This window comes from Marmota flaviventris, chromosome 18 (genome assembly GCF_047511675.1).
Source record: "Marmota flaviventris isolate mMarFla1 chromosome 18, mMarFla1.hap1, whole genome shotgun sequence".
NCBI lineage: Eukaryota > Metazoa > Chordata > Mammalia > Rodentia > Sciuridae > Marmota > Marmota flaviventris.
In genome coordinates this window covers 11,512,666-11,532,026 of record NC_092515.1, presented here as the reverse complement: position 1 = coordinate 11,532,026, position 19,361 = coordinate 11,512,666, and the positions used below count along the sequence as shown (strand labels likewise).

At 49.5% G+C, this 19,361-nt stretch overlaps 3 protein-coding genes and 1 long non-coding RNA gene across 11 annotated transcripts; 3 read left to right on the top strand and 1 right to left on the bottom strand.

Annotated features, from left to right (window-relative positions):
• Positions 1 to 263: 263 nt before the first annotated feature.
• Znf576 (zinc finger protein 576) lies at positions 264 to 4,818 on the top strand. The gene is made up of 3 exons (XM_027945945.2): positions 264 to 354; positions 645 to 745; positions 2,766 to 4,818. Exons 1-3 carry the CDS (start codon positions 326 to 328, stop codon positions 3,191 to 3,193), a joined length of 558 nt encoding a protein of 185 aa, XP_027801746.1. The 5' UTR covers positions 264 to 325; the 3' UTR covers positions 3,194 to 4,818.
• A 1,691-nt stretch (positions 4,819 to 6,509) lies between these two features.
• Znf428 (zinc finger protein 428) lies at positions 6,510 to 17,567 on the bottom strand. Of its 8 annotated transcripts, none has more exons than XR_011705282.1 (7): positions 15,119 to 17,277; positions 14,016 to 14,220; positions 9,512 to 10,000; positions 9,104 to 9,166; positions 8,527 to 8,579; positions 7,889 to 8,017; positions 6,510 to 7,058 (listed from the first exon to the last, which is right to left on the bottom strand). XR_011705282.1 is itself a non-coding variant. In XM_071604597.1 (3 exons), exons 2-3 carry the CDS (start codon positions 14,089 to 14,091, stop codon positions 9,501 to 9,503), a joined length of 576 nt encoding a protein of 191 aa, XP_071460698.1. In that variant the 5' UTR covers positions 14,092 to 14,220; positions 15,119 to 17,273; the 3' UTR covers positions 9,277 to 9,500. The 8 variants fall into 8 exon arrangements, 1 of the variants encoding a protein (XP_071460698.1); XR_011705284.1 differs by having other exon boundaries at positions 7,889 to 8,579; positions 15,119 to 15,148; positions 15,254 to 17,277; XR_011705286.1 differs by having other exon boundaries at positions 7,889 to 8,579; positions 15,125 to 15,148; positions 15,254 to 17,277.
• Positions 12,470 to 13,967, top strand: Srrm5 (serine/arginine repetitive matrix 5). The gene is made up of 3 exons (XM_027945959.2): positions 12,470 to 13,284; positions 13,435 to 13,859; positions 13,951 to 13,967. The coding sequence occupies exons 1-3, from the start codon at positions 12,470 to 12,472 to the stop codon at positions 13,965 to 13,967; spliced, it is 1,257 nt and encodes a 418-aa protein (XP_027801760.2).
• Positions 17,497 to 19,353, top strand: LOC139702713 (uncharacterized). Its single transcript, XR_011705289.1, has 2 exons — positions 17,497 to 17,586; positions 17,995 to 19,353. It is a non-coding gene; the product is annotated as an uncharacterized lncRNA (long non-coding RNA).
• Positions 19,354 to 19,361: the final 8 nt, after the last annotated feature.

Sequence of the window (19,361 nt, the reverse complement as noted above, 5' to 3'; positions counted from 1 at the left end):
TGAGGACCGGGCCTGTGTGACTGTACTACTGCCGGACAGCAATCCCTGACCTCGGCGTCGAGAGGCTCTTCCGGAGAAAGGACGCGGAGACCCCGGAACCTCGAGTCTGGGTGGGCCCTACCCTACTCCCCTCGGGCGGCGGCACTGTGGCGCGCGGCTGACAGGCGCAGCGAAAGGCAGCCCTCTGCCATAGAAAAGCAGAGGCCGGGACGACTGGTCCGGAGCGGGAGCTGAAGCTGTGCTGCAGCAGCGGGACACTGCGACTGGCAGCGTGCTTGAGAGGCAGCGGCTCTGAGTGGAACAAGCCACAGGATGTCACAGAAAGATGTCTCCCGGGAAGAGGCGGGTTAAAGGGTGGGAACGACGACCCTCCCCAAGATATGAGACTGGAATGAGATTGGTGTCCAGACCAAGGGTCCCACCCTGTCAGGGAGTTAGCTGGGTGGAGGAAGTCATAGGTCACACAGGTGGGAAGGCCCCAGGGGAAATCACAAACCCAGGGAGTCTAATCTAGGTGGGTTGAAGCTTGTCTAGAGAAAGCGCCGTCAGCGAGTTCCAGGAGGTGGGCACTAAAGGATTAGCAGGCTCCTTAGGGCTGGTGACAAATGAGGAGCCTCACGCACGCGTATTCCTGTCTTGACCAGAGGAGTCTCAGTCACCATGGAGGACTCACACCCCGAAGACACCATGGAGCAACAGGATTCACCCAAGGACAGGAGGCCCAGCAGCCCAGGAGGCAACATCTGTGAGTACTGCTGGCCAGAGGAGGGTGACCCACAAGCCTATGCATTCCGTGCCTATGGTGCTACGGAGCCCTGCCTGTTGGGAAGGGGATGGAACGACCTAGAGCTGGCCTACCAGGAACTGCCTCTCCTCATGCTTATGCTCAGGTGTACTCACCTTGCTCTTGCACCTAGCAGAAAAGGGATGCAGTTCAGAGGGATAGGGTGGCTTCCAAGAGAGGTTTGGGTTAGAAGTGAGGCTAGGAATCTCTCTACTGTGAGGGAAGCACCAAGGTTCTGGCCCCAACTCTGACCTAAATTTTGAATGTGGTGGCCCCTCTATCAAAAGAGGCTGCCACACTGGGCTCAGTGGAACAGGGCTGTAATCCCAGGATCTCTGGCTGAGGCATGAGGATCAAGTACAAGGCCAGCCTCAGGCAACTTAGACTCTGTCTCAAAATAAAAAATGAAAAGGTTGAGGATGTATAGCTGGTAGAGATCCCTGCATTCAGTTCCTAATACAGGAAATGGGAATGGGAGACCTGCCACTACCCACCTCCAAGGGCTGTTATGGGATTAACTGCAGAAAAGGGGGGAAAGCCTGATTTTAATAAAGGTACAATGTTTGACTTACAGTAGCAGCAGCTCCTGTTGAATGCTTAATATGTGCTAGGTGCAGTCATTCTCATACTGAGTTTAACACTCATTCAGTACTCTTAATCATGGACCCCGTGTCACTTTAAGGTGAGGGAACTGAGTCAGAAATATGTAACAAGAGCCGTAGTATCAGTGCAGTCTAGCTAGATCACCAGCAACACATCTGTCTTGTTTGAACAAATTGGGTTTATTGTTCACATATCATGGGGAAACTAGAGTATATCAGGATGTGTTTTTAAAACGGATTTATAGGGAGCTGGGTGCAATGTCACATGCCTGTAATCCCAGTGACTTGGGAGGCTGAGGCAGGAGGATATGTTCAAAGCCAGTCTCAGCAACTCAGTGAGGACCTAAGCAATTTAATGAAATCCTGTCTCAAACAAAACAAAAGCCCCAAACAAATGAGCAAAAAACCTGGGGATCTGGCTTAGTGGTTTTAAGTGCCTCTGGGTTTAATCCCCAGTACAAAAAAATAATGTAGCTTACATGTGATGATTTGGGAATGGGTCAAAGAAAGGGGCTTTTGCTAGGGATTAGATACTTCCAGGAAGTAGGAACAGCTCTCACTGGCTCTCTTAACCTTATCTAGGAGGAGAAAAAATATGAGGTCAAGTTGTGATTGATAAAGCAGCTGTGATCACTCACATTAGCAAGAATAGAGGGGTGGCTGGTCATGGCTTAGACAATGTTCACGTTTTGTTTGTATCCAGATATTATTATGGTGTGGTCTTGTCTTGACTCATCCCAGTCGCGGCAACACCTTGTCTGTCACTGTGATTCTGTGGAATGGTGTTCAGAGGAACACCAAGGCCTTGCCATGTCGGGTCAGCTCCCAGATATCAGGCGCTTTTCTCTGTCTTGGGAGTAATAACTGCAAACATTGTTTAAAGCAGCACTATATAAATTAACTAGTTCCTTCCAAAAATCCCAAAAAGAGATGCTGTTATTACCTCATTTTCCAGGTGAGCAAACTGTTGTACTTGCCTAGGAAGTGGTGGAGCTGGGGTCCAATCCCAGGCACTACTCTAGCCACCACATGTTGTGTCAGATAGGCAGATTCCCTGGCCCTACCTTTTCGTTTTCTAGCTTTGTGATTGTGGGTAACTTGCTGACCTATTGAGCCTTGTGTCTGCTCACCCATAAAATGGGTTTTTAACAGTTCTGCACTTGCTTGTACAACACCAGTAGAACACCAAGGCCTTGCCATGTCAGGTCAGCTTCTAGATATCAGGCGCTTTTCTCTGTCTTAGGAATAATAACTGCAAACATTTAACTCATTCCTAGCACATATAGCATTCAGTGGTAGTTGCTGGCATAATTCTGGGGCTTGGGAGAGGTCCTGGATACTCCTGCTGGCCTTCCCCGACCTCTCCCCACATCCCTTAGGCCACCTAGGGGCCCCGCAGTGCACCCGCTGCCTCATCACCTTCGCCGATTCCAAGTTCCAGGAGCGTCACATGAAGCGGGAGCACCCAGCGGACTTCGTGGCCCAGAAACTGCAGGGGGCTCTCTTCATCTGCTTCACCTGCGCCCGCTCCTTCCCCTCCTCCAAGGCCCTGATCATCCACCAGCGCAGCCATGGTCCAGCAGCCAGGCCCTCCTCACCAGGTGCACCCACCACTGCCCAGCCCACCTTCCCTTGTCCTGACTGTGGCAAGACCTTTGGGCAGGCTGCTTCTCTGAGGCGGCACCGCCTGGTGCATGAGGCCCGCACCCACCCTGGTCCCTTTGCTTGTACAGAGTGTGGTCAGGACTTTGCCCAGGAAGCAGGGCTCCATCAACACTATATTCGACATGCTCGGGGGGAGCTCTGAGTACAGCGTAAGCCCTCAACAGTGCTTAAGATGCGCACTCTGGTTGGTGGGACCCACCCATGATAAGGGCACAGGTCTTCTGGGGGCTTTGAAGGGATTTGCTTCCCACCCTGGGAAGGCAAAAAGGCTCTGGACAAATAGGACCCAGAAGGTTGTCATTTAGACTTTCAGTCTTTAGCAGACATAGGTCCTTTAGGGAAACAGTGAAATCAGCAAACAGTGAGATCTTTTTAAGAAAATGAGCAAGGAAAAAAAAAAAGAAGAAAAAAATGCACAATAAAGAAGGAAAAATTATTCTCCCTCATTCCCAGTTAAATAACTAGCTGCAGATTGTGTAATCACCTTTAATGTTTCCCAGATGGGTGCCATGGGCTGCAGGAGCAAATTGCCCTGGATCTGTGCCTGAGTAGGGGGCAGGGAAGGGCGGTGCTGCTATCCTGTAATGAGACTGGGTGCGTTCCAGACCTGGAGCAACCTGGGTATTTGGGGATGGGGCAGCAAGGTGGGAGCCAGACCCCAAGTCAAAAGGCATTGCAGTTTAGGTCCTGTCTCCTCCCTGTCTGCCAGCCCTCCCCACTCAGAGAGCAGCCATGGCATTGGATGACACAAGAGCATTATGCCCTATTTAAATAATTTTGTGTACCATTCTAGGAATGGGATTTTTTTTTTTTTTAATATATGTGTAGGGGAGATGGCATGAATAAGCTAACAGGAATAGTATCTAAAAACTAAACATCCATATTAAAATGTCTAAACAGGGAGCTCTGGCTTTTGAGTGGGAATTGCTAGAGAACATAAGGATGTGGGGAGGAGGGAGCTCAGGGCAGAGTTGGCCTAGTCCTGTAGGGAAACTAGTTTGGAGTCAAACAGAGATACCTTCTGCTTCATGTTTCATTTGGCCAACACTGGGAGATTTCCCATTAAGATCCTATTTTCAGTTCTCTTGAAAAGACCAGGACTTACACTGTCAGCAGGGCAAAAGCTACAAGCTGCAGCTAAGTGGTGAGTGTCGCCCTCAGCCGGAGATAAGTCCTTCCAGGCCCATTTTAGTCCCTAACAATGCCTGCCCTGCCTCTGGAGACAATAGCTGATGCTCTGCATTCATTGCTCAGGCTGTATTTGAATTGAGGGATGTTTTTTAAATCCACAGGTGAGGTGGTTATGGGAGAAATTGATAGCTCTCTCAATTTTTAGTTAGGCATATGGGAGCACAAGACCACACATCCCAGACTCCCCTGCAGCTAAATGTGGTCATGTGGCTGAGTTCTGGCTAAACTCCTAGGTAAAATAGTCAGGCCTGAAAAAGGTACATGTCCTTCCTCTAATTGGAACGTGGACACGGTGCCCAGCCACCTTGGACTGTGAGTACAAGAGCAGTATATGGGACGGCAGAGCAACAACACAGCAGGAGCCTGGGTCTCTGGCCAACCTCACAGGATGTCACCATACCAGCCACCATTCTGATAACATGTAAGAGAAGCAACTGTATCTTGTTTAAGCCACCATAATTTTGGGTCTCTTGTTTTAGGCAGCAGAATTTCAAGCCCAAGGCAGGAGTCTGCAAACTATGGCAAAATCAAGCCAGCTGCTGCTGAGTTTTACAAATAAAGTTTTATTGGAACGTACTTGGCCTTTTTCTTTTCTTTTCTTTTTTTTTTTTTTTTTGTTCTATGGCTGTTTTCACATTGAATGGCAGATTTGAGTAGTTGCAGCAGAGCCTCATGGTCCACAAATCCATTTGTCCCTTTAGCATAAAAGTTTGTGAACCCCTTATTTAACTGAAGACTCCTGTTGGACTCCCTCTCTTCAAACCTACTCTGAGTCTGGAATCACAGATTCCCACCCTGGGAAATACTAGTCCTACCTGGTGTGTGTGTGTGCACGTGCATGTGCATAGGATTTGGGACAGGTCTATCCTGGAACTCTTTGCTGAGGTGACTTATGGGGAAACAGGTTTATAGTTAGTTGACTATCACACTTCTTTTCTCCCAAGATATCAACTTGACCAAAGCCAAATATTCCATTTGGCAACGGTGAAAGCCTAGGTGTTTCCAGTTCAGATATTTTCACATTACTCCCATAGTGGCTCCCCTAATCCCAAATAAGGGCCACATGTTCTCCCACTATAAATAGTGGCCTCAATTACCCTTTGGGTTTCCTGTTCTCTCCACATTTCTCAGATGCCATAGATTCCTAAGACTCTACATAGCATCACTGTTGGCTTCCAAATGTTCATCTACAGCCCAAACCCCAAGCATGTGGTATAGTCACCTGGACAATGAATCTCAAAATGGGTCAACATGACTCTTACAGTCTCTGGCCTCTTGCACAACTGCCTGCATGACTCTTAAGTTCTTGAGTCTCCTAACTGCTCCCCTTGCTACCACTCCCCCCTCCAGCCTCTACTATAGACTACCCTGTGTGTAAAGTCAGCTTACATCACTCTGCTCTTATAACCCTACAGCACCCCATAAGTAATATTTGAAGACAAGCCAACAAAACCTGATTATGACTGAGTTCCAGCCCAGAAAGCAATAAAATCCCTTCCTCTTGTTCAAGCTGCACATGCCAGACTGCTTCTGCCTCAGGGCCTTGGCACTTGCTATTTCCTTTGGAGTGCTCTTACATCAGAACTTTGCAAAGCTGACTCCCCATCAGTCAGGTCTCAACACAGCCACCTCCTAAGAGAAGTCCCCCTCAGCCTGCCTAATTAGGAGTCACTTCCACCCCTTCTTCTGACTTATTTTCTGCAGAGCACTCTTTAGCAGCTGAAATCAACACCCTTTGGTTGATGTGATTATTTGTGTCTTTTTACACTCTAACAGCTCCTGAGAGCAGGAAATGTCATATCTCAGACCCCCACTGCTTCATCCTATGCCCAAGATGGAGCTTAGGGTGGAGTCTTGGAAATACTCATTCATGGGGCTGGGGATGTGGCTCAATGGTAGCATGCTCCCCTAGCATGTGTGAGGCACTGGGTTCGATTCTCAGCACCACATAAAAATAAATAAAGAATTAAGATATTGTGTCTACCTGAAAAAAAAAACTAAAAATAAATATTTTTTAAAAAAAGAAAGAAAATACTCATTCACTAAGCCTCCATGATGCTGGGGCTTTCTGGAAACTATTTCCCACATTCCTTTGCTGCCAGTGATGTCTGCTGTTAGGAATGGGATTAAGTGACCTTAAAAGAGCTCCAGGGAACTAGCTAGGCCCTTCAATCTCTTCCACCGTGACACATCAAGAAGGCACCATCTTGGAAGAAGAGAGCAGCCCTCACCAGCCACTGACGCTGATGGTACTTAGTCTCCAGAACTGTGAGAAATGCATTTTTAATCTTTATAAGGCACCCAGTCTCAGGTATTTTGTTACAATAAAACATCTTTTTACCAGCTGTGAATTTATGCCTTGACGCCTCAGATTCTGTGATGATCAGTGACAAAGGTTATAGAAGTTCCATTTCAAAGATTAGATGTCAGGTTCTGTGACTTGGATGAGAAGTGTGGGTTTTGAAAGACACTTTGGTCCAAGATCCTACAACAGGTATCAAATGTGTTCTGTGCCAGGCAGGTCAGGCATGGGGCACCCCAGAATGAATGCCTCTCCCATAGGAGGTGGCCCCCAGTCAGTATATCAAACTACTGCCTCATGGGAGGGAGTCCCACTCTCATAATTTTTCAAGAAGGCAGAAACTTCCATTTTTATGTGAAATTTCCCAATTTTCAATGTTGGTAATCAATGTGATCTTAAAAACTTCAGTAGCTAGCCAGACATGGTGGCGTGTGACAGTAATCCCAGCTATTGAGGAGGCTGAGGCAGGAGAATCACAAGTCCCAGGCTGGCCTCGGCAACTTAGGAGGACCATCTCAAAATAAAAAATAAAACATAAATAATTGGGATTGTAGCTCAGTAGTAAATTGCCCCTAGTTTGAATCCTCAACACTGCAAAAAATAAGCCCTCAATAGAGACAGCTACATCCTTTCAAGTCAGCCTGACTAGCTGTGGGCAGCCACAGTGGTGTGCAGCTCAGTAGTGGAACCTATGCCCTGCACCAGGTTGTCTGGGTTAAAACCTGAGCTCTGCTTCTCACTGGCTGTGTGACTTCTAGCAGGTAACTCAATGGCTGTACATTCCTGCTACAGCAGCTATAAAATGGTCATGAAAATTGCCCCTATGTTACCACGAGGACTCAGAGGAAGCCAAGGTGCCACGGCCGACATGGCACAGCCCTCGGCTGCGCTGCCCCACCTCCTACCAGTCCTCCCCTTGCTCCCAGAGCTCATGGCGCCTCGTGCACTTCCTCACACATCCCAAGCAGGCCCCCCAGACTCTTGCACTCAGTGTTTCCCCAGACAGCCCAGTGGCTCACTCCTTTCCCTTGTCCAGGTCCTGATTTGATGTCACCTTCTCAGGTACTTGACCTCAGTGGTCCCTGACCACCATGTTGAACACTACAACCTTCACACACACCAGCTTCCCACTGCACTTCCTATTTCTTCTGCCTTCTACACATTTTGTATATTTTACTTAATCATCTGCTTACTGTCTTCCCCACTGTAACACAACCTCCGTGAAGGCAGAGGGTTTTTTTCTGTTTGCTGCGGCAGTCCTAGCTCCCAGAACAGTGCCTGCCTCTCACAAGTACTTGATAAAGCACTGCTGAATGAATGAGAAGAAACCACAACAGTCCCTACCTCCTAAGGATCCCAGGTATTTGTTCACATAAAGCACTTAGCCCAGGGCCTGGTCCGCTGGCAGTGTTGACTCAATGATGCATCATGGTGATTCAGGTCCTTTCTTGGAGGTTCTTAGTTGCCAGGCTTCTATGAGCGAACCCATGTAAAGCACCAGAGAACGCGGCTTGGCACGTGTAAATGTTCAGTAAACGGTGACTATCATGATTAGGTGTCTATTTTTCAAAGCAGCTTTGGTGCCAATCCTCTGCCAATTAGTACTTCCCATCCCAGAGAGCCCAGGTTTCACCAAGGCTGCAATGAGCCAGCCCTCTGCTACCCTCTGACCCTCACTGATCCTTCAGCTCGGCCCTCCTCCCTCCCTTGCTGTCACTCGGGTCTCCCTGACATCCCAGGTGGGCTCCTACTCCACTCAACTGCATCTCTCTCCTCCACCCACAAGCACGGCTCCCTCCCTCCTTCCTTCAGGTCTTGGTCACCTTCTCAGGGAAGACTATGCTACTTAAAAGGGCAACCCCTTCCAGAACTGTTCTCCCCTCTCTCCCTCTCCTTTATTTTCTCTACAGCATTTACCACCATCCAGCGTTTGCTGTATCTCATTTGTTTTCTGTCTGTCTCCAGTGGCAGCCCATACTCACCCCACATCAACTCCACGAAGACAAGGATCTTATTCACTGGTGCATTCTCAATGCTTAGCACACAGCAGGTGATCAAAAATTATTTGTTAAATGAAATGCATTACAATCCCTACTTGACAAAGTTATTTCAAGAACCAGATGATCTCATGCAAATAAAGCACAGCACTGTTCAAGTCTTGGGAAGATGGGAGCTAGAATTATCATGAAGTTTCTATTTTTGTAAGTTCCTAGATGCATAATTTCTGAGTCCATATACATTAAGCCGTTGGCCCAGAACCAGACTCTCAGGAAATGCTTGCAAAGCCTTGTATGATTCTGATGGCAGTCCTCTTTGTGAGGTACTCAGGCAATGTGACACTAGCTGTCCCCCACAAACCATATCCTACTTTCTGGGGCCTGAACTAGACTGCCTTTCCCAGGTTGCTTTGCAGTTGGCTCCTTGGTTAAGGCAGGCCAGGGCTCGCAGAAGAAATTCCAGGCTCCCTGTCCTCCCCCACCAGTGGGGCCCAAGTGTGGCCACCCACCCTGTGTGGGTGATGATAGTCTTAAGGGGCAGCCTGGTTACCAAATCACCCACCTGAGACTATTAAATGAGTGAGAAACAAAATTCTGTTGTGTTGGAGCCTCTTCATCCTGGAGTCTACGAGTAAATACATGAACCACACAGATGGCCAGCCGTTAGGAAATGGAGATCATCCTGGCCACCGTGACCCTGAGGTGCCATAAGGAGAAGCCTGGGGTGGGGGTGGGGATAAAGGCCCAGGTGTGTATCATATATCTCACACACACGCACCCCCCACCAAACACATGCTAGGCCAGCACACACAGAATTTGCCTTTTATTCCGGCCTTCACATGTCTACTACTAAGACAACACAGATCAGCAGTACCCCACTCCCCATGACCACGCTGGCTTCCTCAGCCCCCTCCTCCCACCCCACCCCTCTGCCCAGCTCCCTGGGTGGGGGGCTCTGCCTACACCTCACCCCGGGCATGCAGCATGAAGTGGCCGTGGAGCTCGCCGAGGTTGTCAAAGGAGTCCTCGCACTCTGTACAGTGGTAAGTGCCCTCCTCCTCCTCATCGTCCTCCTCCCCCCGCCCAGCTGGCCGTCCCTCCCCAGCTCGGGGTGGCTCCTCCTCTTCCTCCCTGAGAGCCCTCCCTTCAGGGGCTGGTGCTTCCTGGGGAGCTGTAGCAGGGCAGCAGAGCCGGCAAGGTGGGGTGCCCGGTGGGACCTCCCCAAGCGGTGAGCGGCCACAGAGCTGGCAAGGCTGGGCTGGGGGACCTGGGGGTTGGGCTGCACGGGGGGCCCGGCGAGACGGGCCTCCCCGGCCTCCCCCAAGGCGCTGCTTCACCTTGTAGCCCGGGTCATATTCGGGATCATCAGTGGTCTCCTCCTCCTCCTCCTCTTCATCTTCTTCTTCTTCAGAATCCGGCTCTGAGAGAGTATATTCGGAGTCAGAGGAATGCTCAGGGCCTGTCAGGACAGACGAGGGGAGAGAGTGGTGTCAGAGGACAGAGGGCTAAGCCCAACTGCCCCCATTCAGACCTGTAGGATGGAGAGGGCAGCCCGGCATGATCTTCCTTCTCCACAGATGGGGCCTCGGGGCACAGAATTGGGCCTGGCACACAGTAGATGCTCCATATCTGTGTGTCCAGAGAATGAATGTCTAGCAAGAACCGCGTCTGGGGTGGAGTGGGGTTAGCGGCAACAATAAAGCATTCACTGCTATTTTAAAAGTCCTGCTCTTTATTTATCTACACACACACACACACACACACACACACACACGGCAAAGCTTAAAGCAACCCTTGGAAGGAGGGTACCACTGTTACTCCACCTGATAAATGTGGAAAGTGAGGCACAGAGCAGCAGGACTCCACTCAGCTGACACAGAGAGCTACATAGGTGCTGGCCAACACCCACCGCATTTGAACAGGGAGTTAAACAAATTAAAACACACATAACATCATTTGGGGAAGAAACCATACACACATAAGCATGTATGTGGATGTATGTGGTCATGTGGAGGAGATACATTTTTTTCTAAGTATAGATACATTACGGTGATTTCGTGGGTAGGAAGGACATACCTAGGACAAGTTTAGGTTTAAGAAAAGGGGACATTTTGAAGTTGACATACAGGAAAGGGCGTTATCAGCAGGTGGTCTGGGGGTGCACATGCAGAGCAAACCCCACGATGACAGGGAAACAGTGGCTTCCTCAGCTGCCAGGGAGGGCCCTGCCCAAGGACTCTCGGGGGCGGCACCAACCTTACCCTCATCCACCGCCCGAGGACCCTACTTCCTCGGAGCTGGCCAGGGCACCTGTGCTCTGCCCACAACAGAACAGCGGCCACAGGCCTTCTGGCACCTCTCTGACCTCCTTTTCTGTCCTCTCCAGCCACAGTGGGCTCCTGGCTATCTCTCAACACTCCCGGAATGAACCCACCTCAGAGCCTTCGCTGTAGACCACACTCACTCCCTCTTCTCCTCAACTCTGCTCCACTGTCACCTTCTCAGGAACTCCCTAGTCACTTACCCTGTGTACCAGCAGTCCTCCCCAGCCCTCCCTCTGCCCCTTACTCCACTTTTCTTTCATATCCGTCTCACTGCTCACAGCACATGCCTGTGGGGTGTGCACCGTCTGTTCCTGAGAGCAGAGACCGAGGCTCACCGTGAGGCGTGACATCTAGCGTTTTAGTGCCTGCATGTTTGTGGAACGGAGACCTTTGCATCCATCTTCCAGGCCTCTTCTGAAACATGGCTCTTCCCTCTGCTGTGAATATCCTGCCCTAGATTCCAGTGAGGACCCAGGAGGAGGCTCCTTCTTTGGTGACACTATCCCAGACTTCCTCACCCCAGGCAGCTAATCACCATTTCTACTGTGCTTCTGCTGTCCCAGCTGTCCCCAGCTCTGAGCCCAAAGGGCTATGCATTTGTGTCCAGGTTCCATCCCCACCAGACCAGGGACAGTCCTGTGTGGCTCACTGCTGGGTCCCTGTCTCACCAGCCCAGAACAGGTTACGAATACCTGCTGAACAGCCTCCCACAGCTCCAGCTGCTCGTGCCCCATCCTGCTACATCCTGCTGTTTACCAAACGTTTCCTGAGGCCTTGATGTGTACTGATCCCTGTGCCTGGAATGCTGTCCCCGACTCTTTCCACCTGGTCACCTAGTCATTTTCAGGACCCAGCATGGGCTGTTCTCCCTGAAGCCATTACCCTGATTCCCCCAGCTACCATCCAGGGGTCTCTCCCAAACTCACTCTGCCCTGGCTACCCCACCTAAGGTCCCCCATAACTGTCCTTAGAGTGTAGCTTCCAGAACCTCATATGTCTCCCCCATCAGACTGAGAACCCCTCAAGGGCAGTTCTGACCTCAGGCCCCACCACTGTCTAGCAGAGGACGTGCAGGTCAATGGCTGACAGTGGCCCGAGCTCTGACCTCCCTCCCTAGGGGACCCTATCCTACTCTGTGGACAATAACTGCTCCTCTTCAAGGCCCAGCTCACATGCTACCTCCTCTGCAAAGTTCACCCAGCCCCCAGTGGTTGATGTTTGTTCACTGGATTCCTTCAACCACTGGACCCCTATCACACTCTGACCACCTTGGGCAGTGACTGAGCAGGTCTGGAGGCTGAAGACTCTTCGAGGAAGGGCTAGGGCTATCACCAACCCCTCCGTGTCTCCAGCAATGCTGAGCATGTCTGTCTCTGAGACATTTGCTGAATAGCTACAAAACGGTGGCAATATCTCCAACTTTGGACCAGGGTCCCTCCCGCTCTCTCACGCCTGACTTCACACTGTCCATCCTCCAGATGCTTCAGTGCCCACTATGACTTCACACAGTGGGCCCATGACAGGCAATCAGGTCACTATCCATGGCTACCAGGTCTTGCATGTCCACCATGACTTCTAGGACCACAAGCCCTTTTGCACCCATCATGCCTTCACCTAAGAGATCCTCAAAGCCCAGCACGTCTGTGGCTTCTACTGGATCCTCCATGCCTGCTACGGCTCCCATATCTCCTGCCTCCTTGAAGGTCACCAAATCAGCAATGCCCAACACCTCCTCAGTATCCCCCAAGCCATCAACATCCCCCAACTCAGTCATGAGCCCAAGTAGTTCCAAGTCCACCAAATCAACAAGTACAAAGTCGGCCACTTCTAACCAGTCCCGTAGCAAGTCCCAAGTCCGCAATAAGGTAAGAACGCCCAGTAGGGCAAGCACCGACACAAGGACCAGCAAAGGCAGCAAGACCAGCAACACAAAACACCATCATCAGAAAGGCACGCACAGCCGGGGCCGCACACCTGGCAGAAGGAGCAGTTGCAGCTCTACGAGGTCACCCAGCAGGGCCAGCACTCCTACCAGGATGAGAACTCATGGTGCCAAATCAGGCTTAGCTAAAAGGGCGAGAACTCCTACTTCCCATCCAAAATGGAGTCGGGACAAGAGTTATAGCTGGCTTAGAACCAACACCCAGGAAAAGAGCGACAGCCAGCTTAAAAATATGAGCAGGAAAAAGAGTTACGGCCCACGAGAAGCCTTAGGTGTGGGGAGCAGTTCCAGGTTGCCTGTAACCCCCAGCCGCTCAAAGAGTTACAGCCCAACTAGAACACCCTTTCAGGGGAAGGGCAACAGCCAGTCTCCAACACCAACAAGGAGAGTGAAGAGTTCTAGTCAGATGACGGCCCCCAAGAGGGAACCAAGTTACAGCCCAACTGAAGTGGCCAAGAGGACCAAGACGTATACCCAGTCTAGCACCCCCAGAAGGACCCGAAATTACAGCCAGTCCAGCACCCCCAGAAGGACCCGAAATCACAGCCAGTCCAGCAACCCCAGAAGGACAAGAAGTCACAGCCTCTCTAGCACCCACAGCAGGACCTGGAGTCACAGCCTGTCCAGCACCCCCAGCAGCACCCCCAGCAGGACCCGAAGTCATAGCGGATCTAAAACCCCTAGAAAAACGAGAAGTCATAGTCGGAGGAGGACCCACAGCAGGATGAGAAGTCACAGTTGGAAGAGAAATCATAGTAGGGCAAGAAGTCACAACTGGAAGGGAACTCCCAGACATAGAAGAAGATACAGTCAGTCTATAACCCACAGGAGGAGGAAAAGTCAGAACCATTCTAGAATCCTCAGAAAGGAAAGAGGTCACAATTGGTCAAGAACCCCCAGTGAGGAAAGAAGTCACAGCCATTCTAGAAGTGGCAGCAAGGAGAGAGACCTTAGCCCATCTAGAACTTCCAGCAAGGAGTCAGATCACAGCCAATCTAGAATCACCAGGAGGAAGAAAGATCCTGGCCAACCTACAACTTCTAAGAGTCTCAGTGCGAAGAGATCTCCTAGCAGGAAAAGAACTTCCAGTCAGGACAGAACGCATAGCAAGACAAGGAACCACTCCCAATCAAAATTTCCCAGTGGAGCCCAAACCCTAGGCCAGGACAATAGTCAAGACAATACTCCCACCACTAAAGCCATCTCACCTGGGGAGAGGTCTTCATCATCTTCTTCTAAGCTGGCGTAGCCCCCAGTCTCAGCTGGCTCCCGAGTCTCTGTCATGGCCAGGGGAGGGGATGGGAGACAGGAGAAGAGCAACAGCTGGGCAGTGTCCCTTCCCGGCCAGCTCTTCAGTCACACCTCCGGCCACCAATTCTTCTAATACAGGATGTTGGCAGGTAGAGAGGGATGCTGGACAGGGAAAAGGAAAGGCCTGTGGTGACTCAATAAATTTTTACATAGTGCTCGTCCCCATTCCAAGTCCCACTGTGTGCTAAATGCTGGGGTGAGGCTCTGTCTCAGACTGTCTTCAGAGCCCCAGCTGTAGCCCTTGCCCCTCTGGAGGCCTTAATTTCCTTATCTGGGCAATGAGATTGTTTTGTGGTTCTTATTCAATGGGGTAGGAAGGGTGACATTCCATATATTTAACAGTAGATATTGGCATAGGCGCACTAATCAGAATTAAAGAATGGGGCAGGCATAAACCCTTTTGGAGCTGGATTGTGGGGAGGTCCAGGGCTGGAAGAGGATCCAAAGTGGTAGTTAGGGATACACAGTACTTGGTATTTCAAAACTGAAACAACTGAAGATGGGTAGCATGGCACACACCTGTAATCCCAGTGACTCAGAAGGCTGAGTTTACAAGATCAAGGTCAGCCTCAGCAATTTAGCAAGACTCTCAGCATTTTGATGAGATCCTGTCTCAAATAAAAAAATTAAAAATGGGGCTGGGGTTGTGGCTCAGTGGTAGAGCACTCGCCTAGCAGGTGCGAGGCGCTGGGTTCGATCCTCAGCACCACATAACAATAAATAAAATAAAGATATTGTGTCCAACTACAACTAAAAAATAATATTAAAAAATAAAATAAAAAGGACTAGGAATGTAGCTCAGTGGAAAAATGCATTTTAAAAAAATTAAGCAATTGATATGGTTGCACCAGTTTGTGAATGTCAGCCTTAGTTGTGTATCAAGTGTCAAGAGAAGTGTTTAGGTAAGTATCCTAAATCTGTCACTCTTTAGCTAGGGAGCTTTAAGCAAAGGATCTAACTACCTTCTCTATATGAAAGAGGTATCTAGGCCTTGACTTACACAAACCTCCAAACCATGTTGAGACATTATCTTCTTTGTACAGATGAGGAAGGTGAGGTAGAAGATAAATGAGTAGTCCAAGGTCACAACATCTGGGAGGTGGTCAAACTAGAATTTGAAGCTATGTCATCCTACCTCTCATAAAATGATTTTGATGGCTCAAGAGATTTTTTTTTGAAGATTTGGTAGACTCACAAATTGCTGGTATGTGACAGGAACTCCCTGAACTTCCAGCCATCCCAGGCTCCTCACCTCTCCCTGTGCACACCAGGTCTTATTACATCTGAGGTCTTGGTGCGCCCTCTGGAATGTCCTTTTTGGCCCCTGTAGATCTGGAGATCTCCTTTTCACCCTTCAAAGCCTACTACAAACACAAGAACCTCTACGCTTCTTCCCAGACCAAACACTCTGCCTCTCCCAGGGAGACTTTCCTAATCCTTCTCTTTTATTTCCTCTTTACCAAAAGACCCCCCTGAAAACATAGATAGTACTTTCTGTTTCTCCTACTGCACTCCCTAATGGTGGAGAGCCATGCTGGGCCAGTTAGTGAAGGGGCTGGCAAATCCCCTTATATGACAAAGCCTGTGATAGGCACTGGGGATACAATGGTGGAAAATACCTGTCTTCAAAGCCCAGAGGTCAAGTTCATTGCTGAGGACTTAAGATCACACTGAAGCCTGGAAAAAGATGAAACTTGGCAGGAGAACTTCCTAAAGAAGACAATTGGAAGCTGGGCACAATAGCACATGCCTATAATCCCGGCTACTCAGGAGGCTGAGGCAAGAGTATGAAAAGTTCAAGGCTAGCCTTTGCAACTTAAGAGAGACCTTGTCTCAAAATTAATTTTAAAAGGGCTGGGGATGAAGCTCAGTAGTAGAAAGCCCCTGGGTTCAATCCTTCAATCCCCAGTGACACAAAGATATCTGGATCTGAGTTTGTAAGGATAGAGAGAATTAAAAATTGGCAAAGAAGAGTTTTTATAATACCCTAGTATATATAGGAAATTCTAATTTGGAAATTCTACCGTATGCCTGGATAAAAATGACAGATTTAGCAAATAAAAACAGGACACCGAGTTAAATGTGAATTTCAGATAAATAAGAATTATTTAATATATGTATATTCATGCAATATTTGGGATGATCTTTCTGTCTTCCTTTTGGGGGGGTACAGGTGAGTGGGTTATGGGGATTGAACCCAGGTATGCTCTGCCACTGAGCCCTTTTCATTTATTTATTTATTTATTTTTGACACAGGGTCTCTTTAAGTTGTCCAGGCTGGCTGTGAACTTGCAATCCTCCTGCCTCAGCCTTCTGAGTAGCTGAGATCACAGGCTGTGGCACCCTTGTACTTTTCTAAGATTGTTATTTACCTGAAATTTTACTGGACATTCTAATTCTATCTGGCAACCGTACAACAGGGACAATCAGGACCTCGCAAGAGGTTACCTGAAGACAACGCCCACCATTCCAGCCCACCCCTCCCCAAACTCACATCACACAAGGCCCTTTCGGAGTATTCCATACTCTGGAATACTAAGCACTTAAGTCACACAACACCTATGGTGGTCAGATTGGCTCCCAAGATCTTAAAGGAGTATAAATAAAGCTCCGTCACAACCAACAGGCAAAATCGGTGACCTGGACCCAGCAATGCCCTGAGCCTACAACAACCTATTCCCAGAATGGCCCGCCTGAAAACAGCAGGAACGCACTAACACATATGGTAAGGCAAGGACCTTATACAAAACAATAAGGACCGGTCCCCACAATGCCCTGCGGCAATTCTTCCCAGGATGCTTCGGGCCTATAATGACCACCTTCCAAGACACCCTACACCGAAGCACTGCCGACTTCCAGGATGCTCAGTAGAGGGCGCAGGACAAAAGGGACCGGACCCCCACAGGGATTTAGGGTAATCCTTCCCAGGATACACCAGGCCTATAACGACCAGCAGACCGACTCCAACGCTGTTAAGACGCAGTGCTGGCTTTCCCAGGATGCCCCAGGAGCGTGCGGAGCCGCGTAGGGGAAGGAAAGGAGTCCGGGTCTTGCCCTCAGGTCATCACGGCTCAAGACCGCTGCAGGCTCCTCGGTGACGGCTGCCGCCGCTCCCATCATGCAGCGGGGCCGTAGCGCCCGCTTCCCAGCATGCCCCGCGCACCCCGACCGCGGACACTCACCGGGGCTGGCGGCCCCAGCTCCGGTTCGGCGGTGGCGGCTGCACGCCCAGACTCTGCGCCTGCGTTGCAAGCAGAGTAGGAGGGAGAGCAAGGGGCGTGAGGAGCCTAGGGCGCTTGCGCAGCCAGATGGACCATTCCTGTCGCACTGTGGGAAGAGGGGCTATCCGAGTCGGGCCACGGAGGGAACCCGCGCACGGGTTGCTGTGCTTTGCCCCTCACTGCCCGCGTTTACTTGGTACAGTCCGCGGCCTGAAGGATCGAGAAGCTCCAGGGCTCGCGCGTGCGTGTGCGTGGCTGGAACGCGCTTTATGAAAATGGGATGCGTTGTGGGTGGAGGGCGACCACTCGGCCGGGATCCTGGATCCGAGGCCTTCTCATTTACATAATCCTAGCGCGGGACAAAGGAGGGCCTCGGGCACTGGAAGGAGTGATTTGCATATGCCTGGGAGAGGCTGTACTCTCGAGCGCAGTGATTAGCATATGGGGGGGGCTTGAGTAAAGCGCATGCGCTTAGGAACTGCAGACTAGTGCCAAGTGCCTAAATCTTGTCTTAGTTGGGTATCAGTTTACATCCGAAGACAGTTGGCAAGGGCCATGATCTCTATCAATCTTTACACCCCTCCAAGCAGGATAAATATTTATTGATCTCTTCTGTGCCAGGCGTGTGCTGGTGAACACTTTTTTTTTTTTGCAGTGAATAGGACAGATCTGGCCCCATCTTCGTGGCGCTATGGTCAACGGAAGGTCTACACATAATTAGACTACTACCTAAAACGGTCACACCTGGAATGGTTGGCGCATAGGAAGCTGTGGGTGCCAGAAGAAGCGCCCGCCTCAGCCTGGGATACTGGAAAGACTTCCAAAAGGTGGTGATTTTTAAGCCAAGTATGAATAGGTGCCAACTAGAATGGGAGTCTTTCTGGCAGAAGGAACATCAAGGTCAAAAGCCCAGAGGCAGGCAAAACAACAACAACAAGTACATAGTTTGAAGAAGTGAAAGCAGCTTACTGTCCCTGAAACACAATTGGAGAAGGGAAATTCTACGGGCGATTTTAAAGAGCTTAGACTTTATTCTGAGTATAGAAAGCCGTTGCAAGGTTCCAGCCTTCTAGGAAGAAGTAACTTTGTCACGCAGCAATTTAAAACTCTTCCATGGAGTCCCATTACAACTTTAAAAAAAACAAAAAAAAACCCTAAACTCATGTATCATAGCTTCAGGGTCTGTCATGTGGTCTGGCCCTATTTCTCCTTCTGGCCTCACCTACCCTCCTTTTTATCCACTCCTGTCTAGCTCCACTTGACTTTAGATAGCCAATCTCTTTACCATCTTGCGCCTTTGATCTTGCTGTTCCCTTTGCCTGAAAATGCTTTTCCATCGGATCTTTTAATAGCTGTGCTCACAATTCCTATCTTGAAACACATGTCAACTTAAGAGCCTTTCCCTGATTATAACAGCATCTTCAGATTGGAGTTTGAACAAAGCAAGACTGGCCTTGAGTTGTTTGTTGAAACTGGAGCGAAAGGTGCATGGGACTTCATGGCCTGTTCTCTCTACTGCTGTATAGTTGAAGTTTTCATAGTAACATGTTAAAATGGTACTGCACATCTCTACATATTATTTTTAAATTTATTTTTGGTGGTACTGGGAATTGAGCCCAGAAGCATTTTACTCCTGATCCACATCCCCAGCCCTTTTTATTCTTTATTTTGAGACAGGGTCTCCCTAAGTTGTCAGCCAACCTAGAACTTGGGCTTTTTCTGCTTCAGCCTCCTGAATAGCTCTGCCACCATTGAAGCCAGAATTGGACAGGCAGTCAGTATAGACAGGTAAATTGAGTTAGGTAGGATCAAGGATGCCAATTTGAGTCCAGAAAGTTGGAGAGCTATTAAAATACTAATGCAGGGGGAGGGGGCTGGGGTTGTGGCTCAGTGGTAGAGCACTCGCCTAGCATGCACGAGGCACTGGGTTTGATCCTCAGCACCACATAGATGTAAAATAAAAATATTGTGTCCACTTAAAACTTGAGAATAAATATTTTTTTAAAAATGCTAATGCCTTTG